This window comes from Eucyclogobius newberryi, unplaced genomic scaffold, assembly GCF_026437365.1.
Source record: "Eucyclogobius newberryi isolate DKJ021-1_F unplaced genomic scaffold, fEucNew1.0.hap1 SCAF_22, whole genome shotgun sequence".
Lineage (NCBI taxonomy): Eukaryota > Metazoa > Chordata > Actinopteri > Gobiiformes > Gobiidae > Eucyclogobius > Eucyclogobius newberryi.
The window spans coordinates 18,408,426-18,427,520 of record NW_027315857.1 but is presented as its reverse complement, the minus strand read 5'-3'; the positions used below and the strand labels follow the sequence as shown (position 1 = coordinate 18,427,520).

Here is a 19,095-nt window from a genome sequence, read left to right as displayed (position 1 = left end):
GTCACTGAAGACGTCAAGCCTGCCCACAGTGCTCCATGCTGTTACAGAAGACAGGGAAAAGAAAGGTATTTGAGTGAGTAAACAACAACAACAACAACTACTACTACAACTACTACAAGTTGTTGTTGTTGTTGTTGTTGTTGTTGTTGTTGTAGTAACTAGTCTACAACTACAACATTTTGAATTTGTAACTAGTCTACAACTACAACAACAACTACAACAACTATAACAACAACAACAACAACTACAACAACTACTACCACTACAACTACAACAACTACAACAACTAGTCTACAACTACAACATTTTGAATTAGTAACTAGTCTACAACAACAACTACAACAACTACAACAACAACTACAACAACTACTACAACAACAACTACAACAACTACTACAACTACTACAACAACTACTACAACAACAACAACTACTACAACAACTACAACAACTACAACAACAACTACTACAACAACAACTACTACAACAACTACATTTACAACAACTACTACAACAACTACAACAACAACTACTACAACAACAACTACTACAACAACTATAACAACAACAACAACAACTACAACAACTACTACCACTACTACTACAACTACAACAACTACAACAACTAGTATACAACTACAACATTTTGAATTAGTAACTAGTCTACAACAACAACTACAACAACTACAACAACAACTACTACAACTACTACAACAACAACTACAACAACTACTACAACTACTACAACAACTACAACAACTACTACAACTACTACAACAACTACTACAACAACAACTACTACAACAACTACAACAACAACTACTACAACAACAACTACTACAACAACTACAACAACAACAACTACAACAACTACTACAACAACTACTACAACAACAACTACAACAACAACTACAACAACAACCACAACAACAACAACTACTACAACAACTACAACAACTACAACAACTACAACAACTACAACAACTACTACAACAACAACAACTACTATAACAACTACTACAACAACAACAACAACAACAACTACTACAACAACAACTACTACTACTACAACAACTACTACTACAACTACTACTACTACAACTACTACAGAGTAAAGTGTTTTGACAATTAAGTGTCAAATATAGTGATTGTTATAAAGAATGTTGTTGGGGTTTTTTGTAGCGAATTCAATTTCCTATAGTTTCTAGTATATTTAATTTGTGTATTTTTGGTTGCTCAAAGCTTGAAATTAAAACGTTTATAAAAACCTCAAACCATAAGAAATTATGTACTTTTTACTTTTCAGTACAGTTTAAAGTGTAGTAGAGTAGAAACCGTCAAACCGTTAAAAGTAAAAAGTAAAAAGTATCCACTGCAAAGTTGGCTTGAGCAGGACACATAGGCTATACGTTGTAACTGTTGTACTAAATAACAAATTAAATGCATGTATTAAAGGTTGTGGATGTGCCCGGTGATGCGCGGCTCGGGGCACGGGCAGCGGGTTACCTCACACTCACAAACGCCTGTTTGGCTTTCACTTTTTTAAATCAACCCAGTGACCACTCAGATCATACTCCTTCCCTTGCAGTCTCAGAGGAAACAGTGAACGGTCATCAAGAGCATGAGGAGTAAACCAGGTCTCTCGTCATCTTTTCTCAAGTCACAAACTATAGAAATGATCCCTGAAAGTATTGTCTTAATGTTCCATCTTCTCTTTATTTCTTGCTCATAACCTCTGACAGAAGTGATTAAGATACATGAGCTAGCCGTCAACAAGCTTTCAATGTAAAGAGCAGGCTCTGCACTAGAGATAATTTCAACCTGTTAATCACTGTAAAGGGAGAATCTGATTGGTCAGTGCCAGGTTAACAGATCATCTGTCTGTGATGGAGTGACGGAATGGGCTGCATCTACTTTGCAGTGTCGTAATATTGTGATAGCTTCTGCCAGTCACTCTGCACTGCAAAGCATTCAATCTGGAAAATCTAGTTATTGACAGTGATTACATAAACCGGTAGGATGTTTGCCTCTCCTATTCAGTGACCAATTCAGTCCAGTGTGGCCTAGTCCCATCTGCATGGACCAACACTACTTTGTATCTGATACAGATGCAATTCTGTATCACAAAGATTCCAATAATCCTGCCAAAGTTTATATACATGACTCTTAATAATACACTTGACTTTAAATTCACTTATCAAGTGTCACATCAATTGGTGGCAGTTTTAGGGAATTTCTCTTTCTCTCTCTTTCTCCATCTCCCTTTTTTTTTTCTCGGTATAGCATAAAACACATACTTTGAAGACGTACAACTAAAGTAGGTGGCGGTAAATGCACCTTCAGTTAACTAGCTGCCAACCACCATTAAAAGTAACACAACAACAACAACAGCTTTCTGCTTTCTGTCTGAAAGCCAGTTGAGTGGCCAGTTCTGAACGTGTAACCTGCAAAACAACACCAAATCTGATTGGACAGACACTGTAATTTTCTGTATTAAGAACATTATTTCTAATAATTTTCAACATATTGTATTATTGCATTACAAATGATTATTGACTAAATTAATGCAAACTAACAATAAAGAATTAAATATGTAATACGCCTCTGGTGTGACCCCTTCTTCTTCTTTGGTGTTTTATGGCAGTTGGTATCCAAGTGTTATTACCGCCACCCACTGTAGTTGTACGTCTTAAGGGGCTTCCACACCGCCGCGGCCGAAGCGTCCAGTTTACATTCAAAGTCTATAGTAAACGCGCGTCAAGCACGTAGTGCGTTATCCGCGGTGCGATTTCTTCGTTTTTGCGGCGCGATTGGTGCGTTTTCTTACGCTCTCGACGCTTTGAGCGCGCGTATGAGGCAGCCAAGGCGGCTAAAGCGGCTAGCGCGACGTGCTCAGATATGTTCAGGTACACGCGCTCAAATTCTGCGTCGGGCGGGATTAGGCCGCGGTGGTCTGTACGTAGCTTAAGACTTTAAACTTTATTCTTTAGACTTTATTGTTGTTAAAAAGGGAGAAGAGGGGGACGGGAGAAGAAGGTTTATGCTAAATACAAAACTCAGCGTTCTTTCATAAGTATTCTAACCTCTTTAGTGATAACTGTATTTAGCAGTAGTTGTTTATCAGGATTATCAGGATTGATCATTTATCAGAAGGTTCTATGGCTTTTTTGTCTTTTTTTTTCAATGTTGTGGGTAATGGGGCATAGTGGGACTAGCAAACTAGCAACAAACATTGCAGATTTTTGACATTCCATTGTTTTCAGAAATATGTCATACTCTCTAAATGCTACTTGGTCATAGAACATTTTGATATCATCTGAAACTCATGACATGTTGCTGTTGTTTTGTTGTTGTGGTGGTGTTAATTTTACCGGCGGTTCGCAGCCAACAGAAAAAGTGTAATTACCACCACCTACTGTAGTTGTACGTCTTCAAAGTATGTGTTTTATGCTGTGCTGTATCAAACATGTTGTTGTTGTTGTTGTTGTTTTATGGCGGTTGGCATCCAAGTGTTGCATTACCGCCAGACTTTATTCCTCAGACTTTGTCGTAGTCCTCAGACTCTGTCGTAGTCCGTAAAAGTACTCCTTCCATTGCTTTGGTGTTACAAAGCCCATGAGGTCATGATATGTCTTTGTGACTAGAATAGTTGTTGTTGTTGTTTCAGAGACCAACCGGCTTTATTCCAGGGAGACTCTTCTTCATCTTCCTCTCCTTCTTTGACGTTCGGTGCTTCCACCGTACAGCTTTATTCTTCAGGCTTCATTCTATAGGCTTTAATATGTCCACTGATGTCGCCGCTTGGTAGCCGTGCGTCTACGAGACTGGGCGAGGACAGGAGACCACCCCCACCCCCATCTCGTCACTCTGATCACTCTGACTCCCCACAAGCAGACCCCCATCACTCCGACTCCCATTTAGCGCCTTTAGCCTGTTTTCTATATCTGCCCAATCAAGCTCCTTTGTTCCAAGGAATCTCCCTGCAGCTTTAGCAATGATCCTGATCCTTTCAGTTCTGCTTTGAGTCTGAGCAGCACAGTTTACAACATCCACCATAAAGAGTACAAAATCCTCTCTATCCACAACCAGGGTATTCTCATTAATTCTGGAACCTGCACACTTGGGACCTCCACTCTTGAAACCTTCACACTTCTTGGGAGCCACGCTGGCCTTTCTCATTTCGCCCTGGCTGGGAGCAGCGCTGGCTCCTCTCTCTGTATTTACTCTAAACTCGTCACTTGAAACTTTCTTGACTGCATCTGCATAGGATATACCTTGAGAGACCTTTATTTTCTGCACCTCAGCAGCTCTTTTGCTAAACCTGCATCCCCCGTAGGCAGAGCTATGTTCTTCCCCACAGTTACAGCACTTCAGTTTTGCACCCACGTCACACTTCCCATACTCATGATCTCCTGCACATTTACCACACCTTTGCCTCCCTCTACAGACCGCTGCAATATGCCCAAAGCGCTGGCACTTAAAGCAACGCAGGGGCGGCGGAACATACGGCCTGACGCTATAGCACATGAACCCAATGAACACCTTACTAGGCAGGCACCTCCCTTCAAGTGTTACCATTACCGACAAGCTGTCACATCTTACCCCAAACCGGGTCACCTTCAAACGCCTAGCGTCCACCACCGTAACTCCCGTCAAATTCTCCTTAACTTCATCCACAGACGTCGCCGTAGGGACACCTACGATAACTCCTCTGACCGTGTTTCTTTCAGCATTAGACACAAGAATGTCCTTTCCACCCAGACGTTTAGTTCCAATCGCCTTCCGTTGCTGAGCCGCGTCCTTGCACACGACCAGCAGCGAGCCATCTCTAAGGACACTCGCACTCTTGATCACTCCCACAGCTACAGTTAGGCTCTTTGACAATGCCACTGAATTCCACTCCTTAAAGGATGCACTATCCTGTGCAAGCTTTATGATCACCTTACAGTCTCTGCTCTCACCCCGGATATCAATAGCTTCAGCTTCATCCTGCTGCTCATTCCCAGAACCCTCGGACGAGCTAAGGGACTTTTTACGTTTCCGGGCACGTGCAGGCAGAAAAGGCTGCTCCTCCACGCCGTCCAGAACGTCTTCCATCCCCGATCCACTCTCCTCCGCCATCTCCCGTCTCTCCAGACCGGGTGTTGAGCAAGGTCTCCTCACAGTTGTTTTTGTAGGTTGTTGTTGTTGTTGTTGTTGTTTTATGGCGGTTGGCATCCAAGTGTTGCATTACCGCCAGACTTTATTCCTCAGACTTTGTCGTAGTCCTCAGACTCTGTCGTAGTCCGTAAAAGTACTCCTTCCATTGCTTTGGTGTTACAAAGCCCATGAGGTCATGATATGTCTTTTTGACTAGAATAGTTGTTGTTGTTTCAGAGACCAACCGGCTTTATTCCAGGGAGACTCTTCTTCATCTTCCTCTCCTTCTTTGACGTTCGGTGCTTCCACCGTACAGCTTTATTCTTTAGGCTTCATTCTATAGGCTTTAATATGTCCACTGATGTCGCTGCTTGGTAGCCGTGCGTCTACGAGACCGGGCGAGGACAGGAGACCACCCCCATCTCGTCACTCTGACCACTCTGACTCCCCACAAGCAGACCCCCACCACTCCGACTCCCATTCAGCGCCTCCAGCCCGTTCTCTACATCTGCCCAACCAAGCTCCCCTGCTCCAAGGAATCCCCCTGCAGCTCCAGCAATGATCCTGATCCTTTCAGTCCTGCCCCGAGCCTGAGCAGCACAGCTCACAACATCCACCACAAAGAGTACAAAATCCTCTCCATCCACAACCAGGGCACTCTCACCAAGTCTGGAACCTGCACACCCGGGACCTCCACTCCCGAAACCCCCACACTTCCCGGGAGCCACGCCGGCCCCTCCCATCTCGCCCTGGCCGGGAGCAGCGCTGGCTCCTCTCCCTGCACTCACTCCAAACCCGTCACCCGAAACTCTCTCGACTGCATCTGCATAGGACACACCCCGAGAGACCCCCATTTTCTGCACCTCAGCAGCTCCTCCGCCAAACCCGCATCCCCCGAAGGCAGAGCCATGTTCCTCCCCACAGTGACAGCACCTCAGCCCTGCACCCACGTCACACCTCCCACACTCATGGTCTCCTGCACATCCACCACATCCCTGCCTCCCTCCACAGACCGCTGCAATATGCCCAAAGCGCTGGCACCCAAAGCAACGCAGGGGCGGCGGAACACACGGCCCGACGCTATAGCACATGCACCCAACGAACACCCCACTAGGCAGGCACCTCCCCTCAAGTGCCACCATTACCGACAAGCTGCCACATCCCACCCCAGACCGGGTCACCCTCAACCGCCCAGCGTCCACCACCGCAGCTCCAGTCAAATTCTCCTTAACTTCATCCACAGACGTCGCCGCAGGGACACCCACGACAACTCCCCTGACCGTGCCTCCTTCAGCATCAGACACAAGAATGTCCCCTCCACCCAGACGTCCAGTCCCAATCGCCTTCCGTTGCTGAGCCGCGTCCTTGCACACGACCAGCAGCGAGCCATCTCTAAGGACACTCGCACTCTTGATCACTCCCACAGCTACAGTTAGGCTCTTTGACAATGCCACTGAATTCCACTCCTTAAAGGATGCACTATCCTGTGCAAGCTTTATGATCACCTTACAGTCTCTGCTCTCACCCCGGATATCAATAGCTTCAGCCTCATCCTGCTGCTCATTCCCAGAACCCTCGGACGAGCTAAGGGACTTTTTACGTTTCCGGGCACGTGCAGGCAGAAAAGGCTGCTCCTCCACGCCGTCCAGAACGTCTTCCATCCCCGATCCACTCTCCTCCGTTGTTGTTGTTGTTGTTGTTTTATGGCGGTTGGCATCCGAGTGTTGCATTACCGCCAGACTTTATTCCTCAGACGTTTCGTAGTCCTCAGACTCTGTCGTAGTCCGTAACCGTGTTGTGTATCAAACATAATACTATGAAATTGGAGAGAGAGAAAGAGAGAACTAGAATGCCGCTTTGTGTCAAAGTGGTGATGTCACATGGCTTTCTGGAAATGGCACAATACAGTCCACTGTTGCAGTCTGAAGAAGACAAAGGAATAAAGCCGGTTGGTCTCTGACACAACAACTATTCTAGTCACAAAGACATATGATGACCTCATGGGCTTTGTAACACCAAAGCAATGGGAGGAGTACTTTTACGGACTACGACAGAGTCTGAGGACTACGAAAAGTCTGAGGAATAAAGTTTGGCGGTAATGCAACAATTGGATGCCAACTGCCATAAAACAACAACAACAACAACAACAACAACAAGAAGACCTAAGACATACAACTACAGTAGGTGGCGGTAATGTAACACTTGGATACCAACCGCCATAAAACACCAAAGAAGAAGAAGAGAATGACTAAAGTCTAAGGAATAAAGTAATGTTACACTTGGATACCAACCGCCATAAAACACAGAAGAAGAAGAAGAAGAATGTGAGACAGTGATTGTTTATTATCAACAGTTATCTACAACTGCTACAATGTTCAGTACAATTCGGAAGAAATTCAACAATGCCAAGAGAAAGGAAATCTGCTCTGGGACTGTTGATAACATGGGTTATCAACACAAAGATTGTGACCTTGAGGGAGTTCACAAGGCTGCAGCAGAGGGAGATTTGGACAAACTAAAAGAACTAGTGACCAAAAAGAAAACAGCCATCAATAGGCTGCATAAAATACACGGAACCGCTCTTCATATTGCATGTGCAGTTGGATATGACCAAGTGGTGCAGTTCCTTGTAGACAGAAATGCCAATCTTAAATGTCGTGACGATCAAGGTCAAACCGCCCTAATGAAGGCGGTGCAGGGGAATCATCAGACCTGTGTTTCCATCCTCTTGAAGAATTGTGCAGACTCCAAAATACCAGATTTTGAAGGCAACACAGCACTCCATATGGCAGCAAGCATCTCCATAGCTAGGCAGCTTCTGAACCATGGGGCTAACATAAATTCCCATACTAACAGTTTGACTCCGCTGATTGTGGCAGTCTGCAAAGACAATATAGAGATGGCAAGGTTTCTTCTAAAAGGAGGAGCAAATGTTAATGGTACTGATCATGATAAAAAGTCACCTTTAATGTTTGCTGCAGAAAAAGGCCAATCCAGCATGCTGAAGCTGCTTTTACAACATGATGCAGATACATCTCTACAAGATCTTAGTGGTTGGTCTGCAGTCGAGTACGCTATGAATAACGGACATTATTCTTGCGGTGATCTCATCAAACAGGCTAAACATAAAGATGATGCAGTTTATTTAGACCATGGAGAAAATGGAGAGGAAAGGTCCATTGCCTTCCAACGAGAAGCTCCTTCACAAACAGAGTGGGACTTCACAGACACCCCTTCATCTTCAGAAGTTTATGAAGTTGAGGAAAATAGAGAAGAGGAGGAGGACGCCAAGGACCAAAACGAAGAGCAGAAGGAGCATCTGGAAGATGAGGTCTACGGAGCTACACAGCAACACACTAAGAAGAAGCTCCTTCGACATGAACTTTCAAAACCAGAGTGGGACACGACAAACATTTTTTCAGAAGTTTTCGAGCAGCTCAATGAGAACATAGTCCTTCCAAAAGAAGTGGCAAAAGTATATGGAGAGGGGAGGGCCATTAGCTCCCAAAGTGAGGAGTGGGACTCCCCAGAAGAGGAATATAATGAAGAGAAGGAGGATCACATGAGCCCAGAGGGACAGGGGCGTGACCCAAAGGACAAGAATGAAGAGCAGGAGAGTCTGGAGGATGAGGTCCACAGAGTAATACCGCAGCAAAAAGAGAAGGACCTCCAAATGGACGTCCTGCAAAAGGAGGAGATGCTGACCGCACAGGTTAAAGAGCATGACAGAGCTCTTCAGAAAAAGTTAGCCACAGAGCGGGACAGAGTTCTTGTGGCTGAGAAAAAGTTGGCCACAGAGCGGGAGAGAGCTCTTCAGACTCAGAAAGAGTTGGCCAAAGTGCAACATGAGGCCACACAGGAGCAATTGGCCAAGGCCCAGAGTAAACAACGCTATCAAGCGCGAGTGGAAGAACAACAGCTCTTAAAAATTGAAAGACAAATTGTGGAGAAAACGAAGGTTGCTGACGCACTTCTGGAACAGGAGATGACTGGGAGAAGTCAGACAGAAGTGCACAAGCTGCACAGAGAAGAAACAGACCTTCTGCAAGGCTCACTTCAGAACAGACAGAGGACGGAGCACGAGCTGAGGACACAAATGGAGGCTCCACAGAGAGAGTGCAGACAGGTCAAGGAAAGGGCCAGGCAAGAGCTGCAGACCACAATGAGCCAGGAGGGAAAGCAGAAGATGGAGAGCCTGGAGAATGAGGTCCACAGAGTTACACAGCAGCTGAAAGAGAAAGAACTCCAAATGGACGTCCTGCGTAAAGAGAGAGAGGTGCTGACTGCACAGGTTAAAGAGCAGGACAGAGCTCTTTTGGCTCAGAAAGAGCTCACCACAGACCGGGACAGAGCTCTTCAGGCTCAGAAAGACTTAGCCACAGAGCAGAACAGAGCCCTTCAGGCTCAGAAAGACTTAGCCACAGAGCAGAACAGAGCCCTTCAGGCTCAGAAAGACTTAGCCACAGAGCAGAACAGAGCCCTTCAGGCTCAGAAAGACTTAGCCACAGAGCAGAACAGAGCCCTTCAGGCTCAGAAAGTGCAACATGAGGCTACACAGGAACGATTGGCCAAGGCACAGAGTGAATGTCAATTACTGCAGCAGCAGCAGCTGAAGGAGGTCAACGACAAAAGAGTCACTCAGAAGGTTGTGACAGACACACAGCAGTGCTTCAGTCACAGACTGTCAAAGCTGCCTTCTGACTGTGAGGAGCGGGTCCAGCTGGTAGAGGAGAGGAACAAGGAACTGCTCAGTAAGGCCACAGAACTTCAAGACAAAGTCTGCATGTTAGAAGATGAGAAGAACAAAAGAGAGGTCAGTATGAGGCAGCTGCAGCAGGAACTGTCCGAAACCCAGGAGAATCTGTCTAAGATGAAAGCCTCTCAGGAGGTGAACACTCAGTACTGCAATGACCTGGAGAAGGAGAAGACCCGGATCCTCAGGAATATGGACGGACTCAAAGAAAAGCTGGCAGATAGTGAAAATCAGCGCGTGCAGGCTGAAAAAGGCTATCAAGCTCTAAAGAGAGAAGCAGAACAACAGTCCTTAAAAATTGAGGCAATGGAAAAGGCAGCTCAGGAGTGTTATGTTGTTATGGTCAGGGGTCATCCAGAGGAGCTTTTCTCAAATCTCCAAAACAGGACCATATCCTTGGAAGACCAACTCAGTAGCGAAGAGCCGAAGCAGAACACAGTGTCACTCTTAGCCCAAGATTATAAGGCTTTATGGGAGAAAGAGGTGAAGAGCTGCTCAGAGTTAGGACTGCAAGTGTCAGAGCTCGAGAAGGAAAAGAGAAAATTCACCTTACATAATGAAATAGTAAAGAAGGAGTCAGAGAAAATTGTGGAGAAGAAGAAGGTTGCAGATGCACTTTTGGAAAGAGAGAAGACCAGGAACTTAGTGCTTCAGACAGAAGTGCGCAGGCTGCACACATTAGTTAAAACAGACAAGAACAAGCTCTGTGATAAGGAAATGGGAGGAGAGAAAATGAGGGGGGACGTAGGCTTGGACCTTCAAAAGATGAAGGATCTACAGGTGCAGCTGGACAAAGAAACTGTGTGGCGCTGTCAGCTGGAAAACGACAACTGTGACCTGCACAAGAAGCTGATGTCTCTGCAATGCTCACTTGAAAACAGACAGAGGACGGAGTACGAGCTGAGGACACAAATGGAGGCAACACAGAGAGAGTGCAGGCAGGTCAAGGAAAGTGCTAAGCAAGAGTTTCTGACCAAACTGGAGCAGGTAAATCAGTTCCTTCAGATTCGGAATGCCTCACAAGAAGCACTGGACTCACAGCAGGACCAGAGGATTAGGAAGATGGAGAGCGAAGTGTCCCGGGCCCGATTCAGTGAACAGGAGTGCCTCAGTAGACTGGACTCCCATCGAATGGAGCTGGATTGGTACAAGACCAAATACTCCGAGGAGAAACGCCTGCGGCAGTCTCTGGTTTCCAAACTCCAAAGGGCCGACAGTCATCACTTTGAAGCCAATGCCTGCGTCCGTATGTCCACATTATTCTCTGCATAGGGCACTATTTAGTGCTGTCCAAATGTCCAGCAAGTGAAAAACTAGTGTCCAGCGATGGTCACTAGCCTGGTCAATATAGACCACAATGCATTGCGAGAGTCAGAAAAACAACAGCGTCAGGTCTTTAACTTGACACAACACGACTAATTGAAGCAGAAGAGCTGTTAAAAAGGAACTATTGATTTGAGAATATTAACAAAATACTTGTTCTGCTGCAAATTTGCTAGTTTTAGCCACTTACCTTAGCTTGAGATTACACACCAAAAATAATCAATAATCAAGTCTGTTTGTTATTTAATGTGATATCCATGACTTGTATGGTGATTATTAGTCCATAAATGTGTACGTGTCAGACGGATTTGACCAATATTTTTACAGAAATCAATTTTTATCTGAGTTTTGATGACTGTTTTCACTCGGACGCCAAATCATGTGACCCGCGGGCAGCAGCTTGGAGAAAGTAGTGAACTCAGTGTCCAAATCGCTCCGTGACTGAGTGGACTATATACTGTAGTCTGCTAAATAGTGCAAGACTATGTAGTCAATGCGGGGTTAGGGGGCAAGTGTGGACATTCGGATGCAGTCCATGCCAAATTGCTTGGAGTCCCAACTCTACATTAGATTTGTCTACAGTCCTAACGACAAGGCCTTGTATTTGTCAAACCTGGGAATGAAGCAGAGTCAGGGTATTTCCCCAACAGCCCATTACAGGGATGTTAGGGTAACAAAGAATATTAGTTTAAGGGGAAACATAAAACAGCACTACAAATCGATAAACAGGGTCGAAGGTTGAACCTTATAAACTAAGGTTCAACCTGGTGGGAGGGCTTACTAAGACCAGACCCGCAGATTGAGCATGACTCTTGGATGAGAGTTGAAACATCTTGTTTTTCTAAAACAGTGTCCCGATGAGTACAACTGAATATTTCTCTACATTATGAGTAGTGAAGTTTCACATAAATAAAGTGTTTAAAATATGGCTCTTAACTCTTTTCAAAGTGTAAAGAGTGCGTTTGCATGTACGGGTGTGGGTGTATGCGTAGATGTGTGTGTTTTTGCGTGTGTGTATGTTTCTGCATAATGTGTGTGTGTATGTGTGTATGCATTCAAACAGTAAAAATGTGTTAGGGATCTCTCTGTTAAAAAGGTACATGACAAGAACTTGTGATCTTCAGGGCCTGGAGAGATCCTTGTGGTCATAGCCTTGTATCTGAGACTTCTGGGATGCCCCAGATGCTTTGTACATTCTCTATACTAATTTTAAACTGGCCTGATGTATACGTGTCATTGTTGTAAGAGCCATATTGAGGCCAATAAGAGGCTATTTTTAGTCTAATAATAAAATAGAAGGAATTTCACTCTTTGACTGTTTCTAAAGTACTTAAAAATGACATTTTTGACCTCACGGTAAACGCACACCGAGCGCGCACGCAAATCCTGGTGAACGAGCCTCGGAAGAACATGTGTCGGACGAAAACTAAACACAAGCAGAAGAAAGTGGACACAACGGGACCAACGATACATGTTATTGTTTTATGTCATTCCTCACGTTTTCACACATCATTCAATATGAAGTGTAAATTAACGATTACACAGTTAACACAAGCTAACGTTTAGCTACACAAAAAGATGTATTTGGAACGATACTCCGTGATTTCACGGCTCATGCCTTCTGCAAATAAATAACTCATTATTTCTCCCTACAAAATGTTATGAGAGACAAAAGGTTAAGTTTAACACAGACCAAGGAAAACAAGAGAAAGAATGGGGAAATAAAGTGATGTTTGTAGATACAAACATCACTTTATATGCAATCAAAAACTACCAATAATTCAAATATAACCTGCTGAAATGGGTAATATCTTACACATATAAATGTAAACGTATTGAAAAGTGACCGTTGTGTTCTCACAGGGGCAGAGACTAGGGTTAGAAAGTTGTTTAAGTGGGTAAGGAGTTTCTTGTCGGGCCGACATATTCAAACCAGAGTGGGCGCAGCTTACTCTGAGGTTTATGAGGTAGAAAATGGAATCCTGCAAGGATGTGTGTGCAGCCCTATCTTGTTCAATGTCATGATTAATGACATCTTTAAAGATGTGGATCGATCTTTTGGAAGGAGCCTTTATGCCGACGATGGCGCATTGTGGGTGAGAGGCAGAAATCTCGAGACGAGGCGAAACTGCAAAGAGCAATAAAGCAGGTTAAGCCGTGGACTCTGAAATGGGGATTTAAGCTGTCCTTACAGAAATCTCAAATTATTTGTTTCTTCAATGGGCATAGGGAAGTCTCCCTTAAACTGCATGGGCAAGTACTTGAACAGGTCAGCAAAGTGAGATTCTTGTGTGTCATCTTGGACAAGAGGCTTCGTTGTCGATAGCACATTGACAAGGGCAGTGATAAATGCAAAAAGGTGAATAATCGGCTGCGTTGTCTATCCGGCCAGGACTAGGGAGTTAGCAGAAGGTCGCTCTTGAATATTTATGGGGCTATCATTTTGGCAACTATTGATTATGGCTGTATTGCTTACATGACTGCAGCTGAGACTAACTTAAAGATAAGATAAGATAAGATAAGATATTCCTTTATTGTCCCACATGGGGAAATTTCATTGATGCAACGCAGGTAGATAAAAGGAGCTTGATGTTGAGCAAGCCCAAGCCTTGCATATCTGCTTTAGGGGTTTTAGGATCTCCCCTGTCTCTGCAATGCAGGTTGATTGGGAGAATTGCCGTTACGGATCCAGAGGTCAAAACTTCTCAGAGAAGATGGGGGACAGTATGAGGCTGACGATTGGAGCTTTAGCTGGTTGGAAGTTAGTGATCTTAGTGCGAGCCCTTCGGTGGCTTTGTCAATTATAGCTCCTTGGAAGTTTATTACGGCTCCTGTTGATATTAGCTTGCATCGCAAACTTAAAGCAGCCATTAGGGCGGCACTGCAGTTCGTTGTTCAAGAGCTCATTGATAAGCATTCAGATCCATCCATCCATCTTCTGCCGCTTTATCCGGGGCCGGGTCGCGGGGGCAGCAGTCTGAGCAGGGACTCCCAGACTTCCTACTCCCCAGACACTTCCTCTAACTCCTCCGGGGGGATCCCGAGGCGTTCCCAGGCCAGCCAAGAGACATAGTCTCTCCAGCGTGTCCTGGGTCTTCCCCGGGGCCTCTTCCCGGTGGGACATGCCTGAAACACCTCCCGAGGGAGGCGCCCAGGAGGCATCCGGAACAGATGCCCGAGCCACCTCAGCTGGCTCCTCTCGACGTGGAGGAGCAGCGGCTCTACTCCGAGCTCCCCCCGTGTGGCCGAGCTCCTCACCTTATCTCTAAGGGAGCGCCCAGCCACACGGCGGAGGAAACTCATTTCGACCGCTTGTATCCGCGATCTTGTTCTTTCGGTCACTACCCAAAGCTCATGACCATAGGTGAGGGTAGGAACGTAGACCGACCGGTAAATAGAGAGCTTTGCCTTTCGGCTCAGCTCCCTCCTTACCACAACGGTCCGATGCAGCGACTGCATCACTGCAGCCGCTGCACCGATCCGCCTGTCGATCTCACGCTCCATCCTTCCCTCACTCGTGAACAAGACCCCGAGATACTTGAACTCCTCCACTTGGGGCAAGGACACCTCACCCACCTGGAGAGGGCAAGCCACCTTTTTCCGGTCGAGAACCATGGCCTCGGATTTGGAGGTGCTGATTCTCATCCCAGCCGCTTCACACTCGGCTGCAAACCGTCCCAGTGCATGTTGCAGGTCCGGGTTTGATGGAGCCATCAGGACAACATCGTCTGCAAACAGCAGCGATGAGATCCTGTGGTCCCCAAACCGGACACCCTCCGACCCCTGACTGCGCCTAGAAATTCTGTCCATAAAAATTATGAGCAGAACCGGTGACAAAGGGCAGCCCTGGCGGAGTCCAACATGCACTGGGAACAGGTCTGACTTACTGCCGGCAATGCGAACACAGCTCCTGCTCCGGTCATACAGGGACCGGACAGCCCTGAGCAAAGGGCCCCGGACCCCGTACTCCCGGAGCACCCCCCAAAGGACACCCCGAGGGACACGGTCGAAAGCCTTCTCCAGATCCACAAAGCACATGTGGACTGGTTGGGCAAACTCCCATGAGCCCTCGAGCACCCGATGGAGGGTATAGAGCTGGTCCAATGTTCCACGACCGGGACGAAAACCACTCTGCTCCTCCTGAATCCGAGGTTCGACTATCAGTCGGATTCTCCTCTCCAGTACCTTGGAATAGACCTTACCCGGGAGGCTGAGGAGTGTGATCCCTCTGTAGTTGGAACACCGGTCCCCCTTCTTGAACAGAGGGACCACCACCCCGGTCTGCCAGTCCAGAGGCACGGTCCCCGAACGCCACGCGATGTTGCAGAGACGTGTCAACCAAGACAGTCCTACAACATCCAGATACTTTAGGTACTCAGGGCGGATCTCATCCACCCCCGGAGCCCTGCCACCGAGGAGTTTGCGAACAACCTCAGTGACTTCAGCTTGGGTGATGGATGAGCCAGCCTCCGAGTCCCCGGTCTCTACTTCCTCTTCGGAAGACGTGACTGAGGGATTAAGGAGATCCTCAAAGTATTCCTTCCACCGTCCGACAACATCCCCAGTCGAGGTCAGCAGGCCTCCACCCGCACCGTAAACGGTGTTGGTGAGACACTGCTTCCCCCTCCTGAGGCGCCGGACGGTTTGCCAGAATTTCTTTGGTCCCGACCGATACTCCTCCTCCATGGCCTCCCCGAACTCCTCCCAGGCCTGGGTTTTTGCCTCTGCGACAGCACGAGCCGCGGCTCGCTTGGCCTGCCGATACCCGTCGATGACCTCCGGAGACCTACAAGCCAGAGTGGCCTGAGAGGCCTCCTTCTTCAGTCTGACAGCATCCCTTACTTCCGGTGTCCACCACCGGGTTCGGGGGTTGCCGCCACGACAGGCACCAGAGACCTTGCGTCCACAACTCCGAGCAGCCGCATCAACAATGGAGGCGGAGAACATGGTCCACTCGGACTCAATGTCCCCAACCTCCCCCGGGACATGGGAGAAGCTCTCCCGGAGGTGCAAGTTGAATACCCTACTGACAGAGGGCTCCACTAGACGTTCCCAACAGACCCTCACAATGCGCTTGGGTCTGCCAAGTCTGTCCGGCTTCCTCCTCCGCCAGCGGATCCAACTCACCACCAGGTGGTGATCGGTTGACAACTCTGCCCCTCTCTTCACCCGAGTGTCCAAGACACGCGGCCGGAGGTCAGATGACACAACAACAAAGTCGATCATTGACCTCCGGCCTAGGGTGTCCTGGTGCCATGTGCACTGATGGACACCCTTGTGCTTGAACATGGTGTTCGTTATGGACAATCCGTGGCTAGCACAGAAGTCCAATAACTGAACACCGCTCGGGTTCAGATCGGGGAAGCCGTTCTTCCCGATCACCCCTCTCCAGCTGTCACTGTCATTGCCCACGTGGGCGTTGAAGTCCCCCAGTAGAACAACGGAGTCCCCGGTCGGTGCACTGTCCAGTACCCCTCCCAAGGACTCCAAGAAGGCCGGGTACTCTGCACTGCTGTTCGGCCCGTAGGCCGTCACAACAGTGAGAGACCTGTCCCCCACCCGAAGGCGGAGGGACGCGACCCTCTCGTTCACTGGGGTAAACTCCAACACGTGGCGGCTGAGCTGAGGGGCTATAAGCAAGCCCACACCAGCCCGCCGCCTCTCCCCGCGGGCAACACCAGAGAAGTGGAGCGTCCAGCCCCTCTCAAGGAGATGGGTTCCAGAGCCCAAACTGTGCGTGGAGGTGAGGCCGACTATATCTAGTCGGTATCGCTCAACCTCCCGCACAAGCTCAGGCTCTTTCCCCCCAGCGAGGTGACATTCCATGTCCCCAGAGTTAGTCTCTGTGTCTGGAGATCTGGTCGCCGAGGCCCCTGCCGTTGACTGCCGCCCAGATCTCTCTGCACCGGCCCCTTATGGATCCTCCTGCGGGTGGTGGGCCCACGGGAGGGCGGCCCCACGTCGCTCTTTCGGGCTGTGCCCGGCCGGGCCCCGTGGGGTAAGACCCAGCCACCAGGCGCTCGCCATGGAGCACCCATCCCAGGCCTGGCTCCAGGATGGGGCCCCGGTGACGCCGATCCGGGCGACGTAAACTGCCTTGTTCTTGTAGTCATCATGAAGCATGAAGTCCCCGACAACATAGCTCCCGGGATAATTCGGGCACTCAAACCCCTCCACCACGTTAAGGTGTCGGTTCAAGGAGAGGCATTCAGATGATTTGTTTATTTATACCGATGGGTCTAAGGATCCTGAGAGTGGGCGAACTGGCGCTGCTTATTTCGTGCTTGACCTGGAGGTAGCGGTCAAGAAGAGGCTAACAGATTGCCTTTCTGTCTTCACCGTGGAACTCATGGCGATACGGTTAGCGTTGGAATGGGCTGAATCTACTTTACACTGTTGCAGCGTTGTGGTGGCCTTTGACAGCCTTTCTGCATTGCAAAGCATTAAATCTGGGAAGTCGGATTGCAGACAAGTTGTTCTATATAGCATCTTTTGGCTGATACTCTGTCCAGGAAGGATGTGAGGGTTTCCTTCATTTGGTTTCCTGCAAATGTGGGGGTTGATGGTAACGAAGTGGCTGATTTGCTGTCTAAAAATTCCCTTAGGCGGCCATCAATTGATGTGATGGTTGAGGTAAACAAATCTGAAATCAAGCCCATTATTAATAGTCATGTGTATAAACTTTGGCAGGAATTTTGGAATTGTTGCGATACTGGATGGCATCTCTATCAGATACAAAGTTTGGGGTTCCACGGTGGCTGGCATCCAAGCGCCACCCACTCCTCTTTCCTCTTCGGTGCATCTCCCAGTCATCGCCGCCGCCCCACATGTCAGATCGTAGTGTAACACACCCTATGTTATGTTTGTCCATGGAGATCAATGGGCAGGAAGGCGGGGAAGGAAAGAGCCTTTGCTCGCATGAGAATGGGCCACACTGGACTCAATTGGTCACTGAGTAGGATAGGCAAACATCTGACCGGAGACTGTCGAGCATGTGCTGATTTGCTGTTTGGCTTATGAAAGAGAAAGAACCGGGTTGGCCTTAGGATTTCATAATAATCTGCAGGAATTCAATCTGCGGAATATTCTTATATTCCAGTCACAGGGATTGTGTAAGGCTGTAGTTACTTACTTATACTGTATAACACAGGATTAAGTGGAAGATTATAGAGTTAGGGTGTGTTACACTACGATCTGACAGGGCGGCGATGACGCATGATGCACCGAAGAGGAAGGTGGAGTGGGTGGTGGTGTAGTGGCACTTCCACCGTGGAACCCCAAAGAAGAAGAGGAAAGCTACTAAAACAGAAAAAGAGTGAGGTCTGAAGTCTGGGACGTGGGACTATAGTGGGTGGCGGTGGTGTGGCACTTGGATGCCGGCCGCCGTGGAGCGCCAAGAAGGAGGAAGAAGAAAAAGACCTCATGTGCTTTGAACTCGTGGGGTTAGAACTCTTGTGCTGTGCTTTGAACTCGTGGGCTTTGAACTCCTGTGCTTCTGAAGAATAAAGTTTAAAAAATAAAGTCTAAACTCCAAGACGTACAACTACAGTAGGTGGCGTTAATTTAACTTGGATACCAAAGTAGTAGAAGAAGAACTGAAGAATGGAGTCTATAGGATAAAGTCTAAAGAATACAGTCTGGCGGTAATGTAAAACTTGGATACCAACCGCCATGAAACGACAAAAACACATCATGACCTCATGGGCTTTGTAACGCCAAAGCAATGGGAGGAGTACTTTTACGGACTACGACAGAGTCTGAGGACTACGAAACGTCTGAGGAATAAAGTCTGGCGGTAATGCAACACTCGGATGCCAACCGCCATAAAACAACAACAACAACAACAACAACTAAAGAAGAAGAAGACATGCAGTGTTGCGA

General features: G+C 47.5%; 2 protein-coding genes and 1 pseudogene across 2 annotated transcripts in view; 1 reads left to right on the top strand and 2 right to left on the bottom strand.

Annotated features, from left to right (window-relative positions):
* aadat (aminoadipate aminotransferase) overlaps positions 1–19,095 on the bottom strand; it is an 83,025-nt gene that overhangs the window by 40,602 nt on the left and 23,328 nt on the right. The gene's annotated exons all lie outside the window — the stretch shown is intronic.
* On the bottom strand, positions 1,558–1,697 carry LOC140372278 (small nucleolar RNA U3; annotated as a pseudogene).
* Positions 7,532–11,163, top strand: LOC140371506 (uncharacterized). Its single transcript, XM_072458679.1, has 2 exons — positions 7,532–9,467; positions 9,657–11,163. Exons 1-2 carry the CDS (start codon positions 7,582–7,584, stop codon positions 11,161–11,163), a joined length of 3,393 nt encoding a protein of 1,130 aa, XP_072314780.1. The 5' UTR covers positions 7,532–7,581.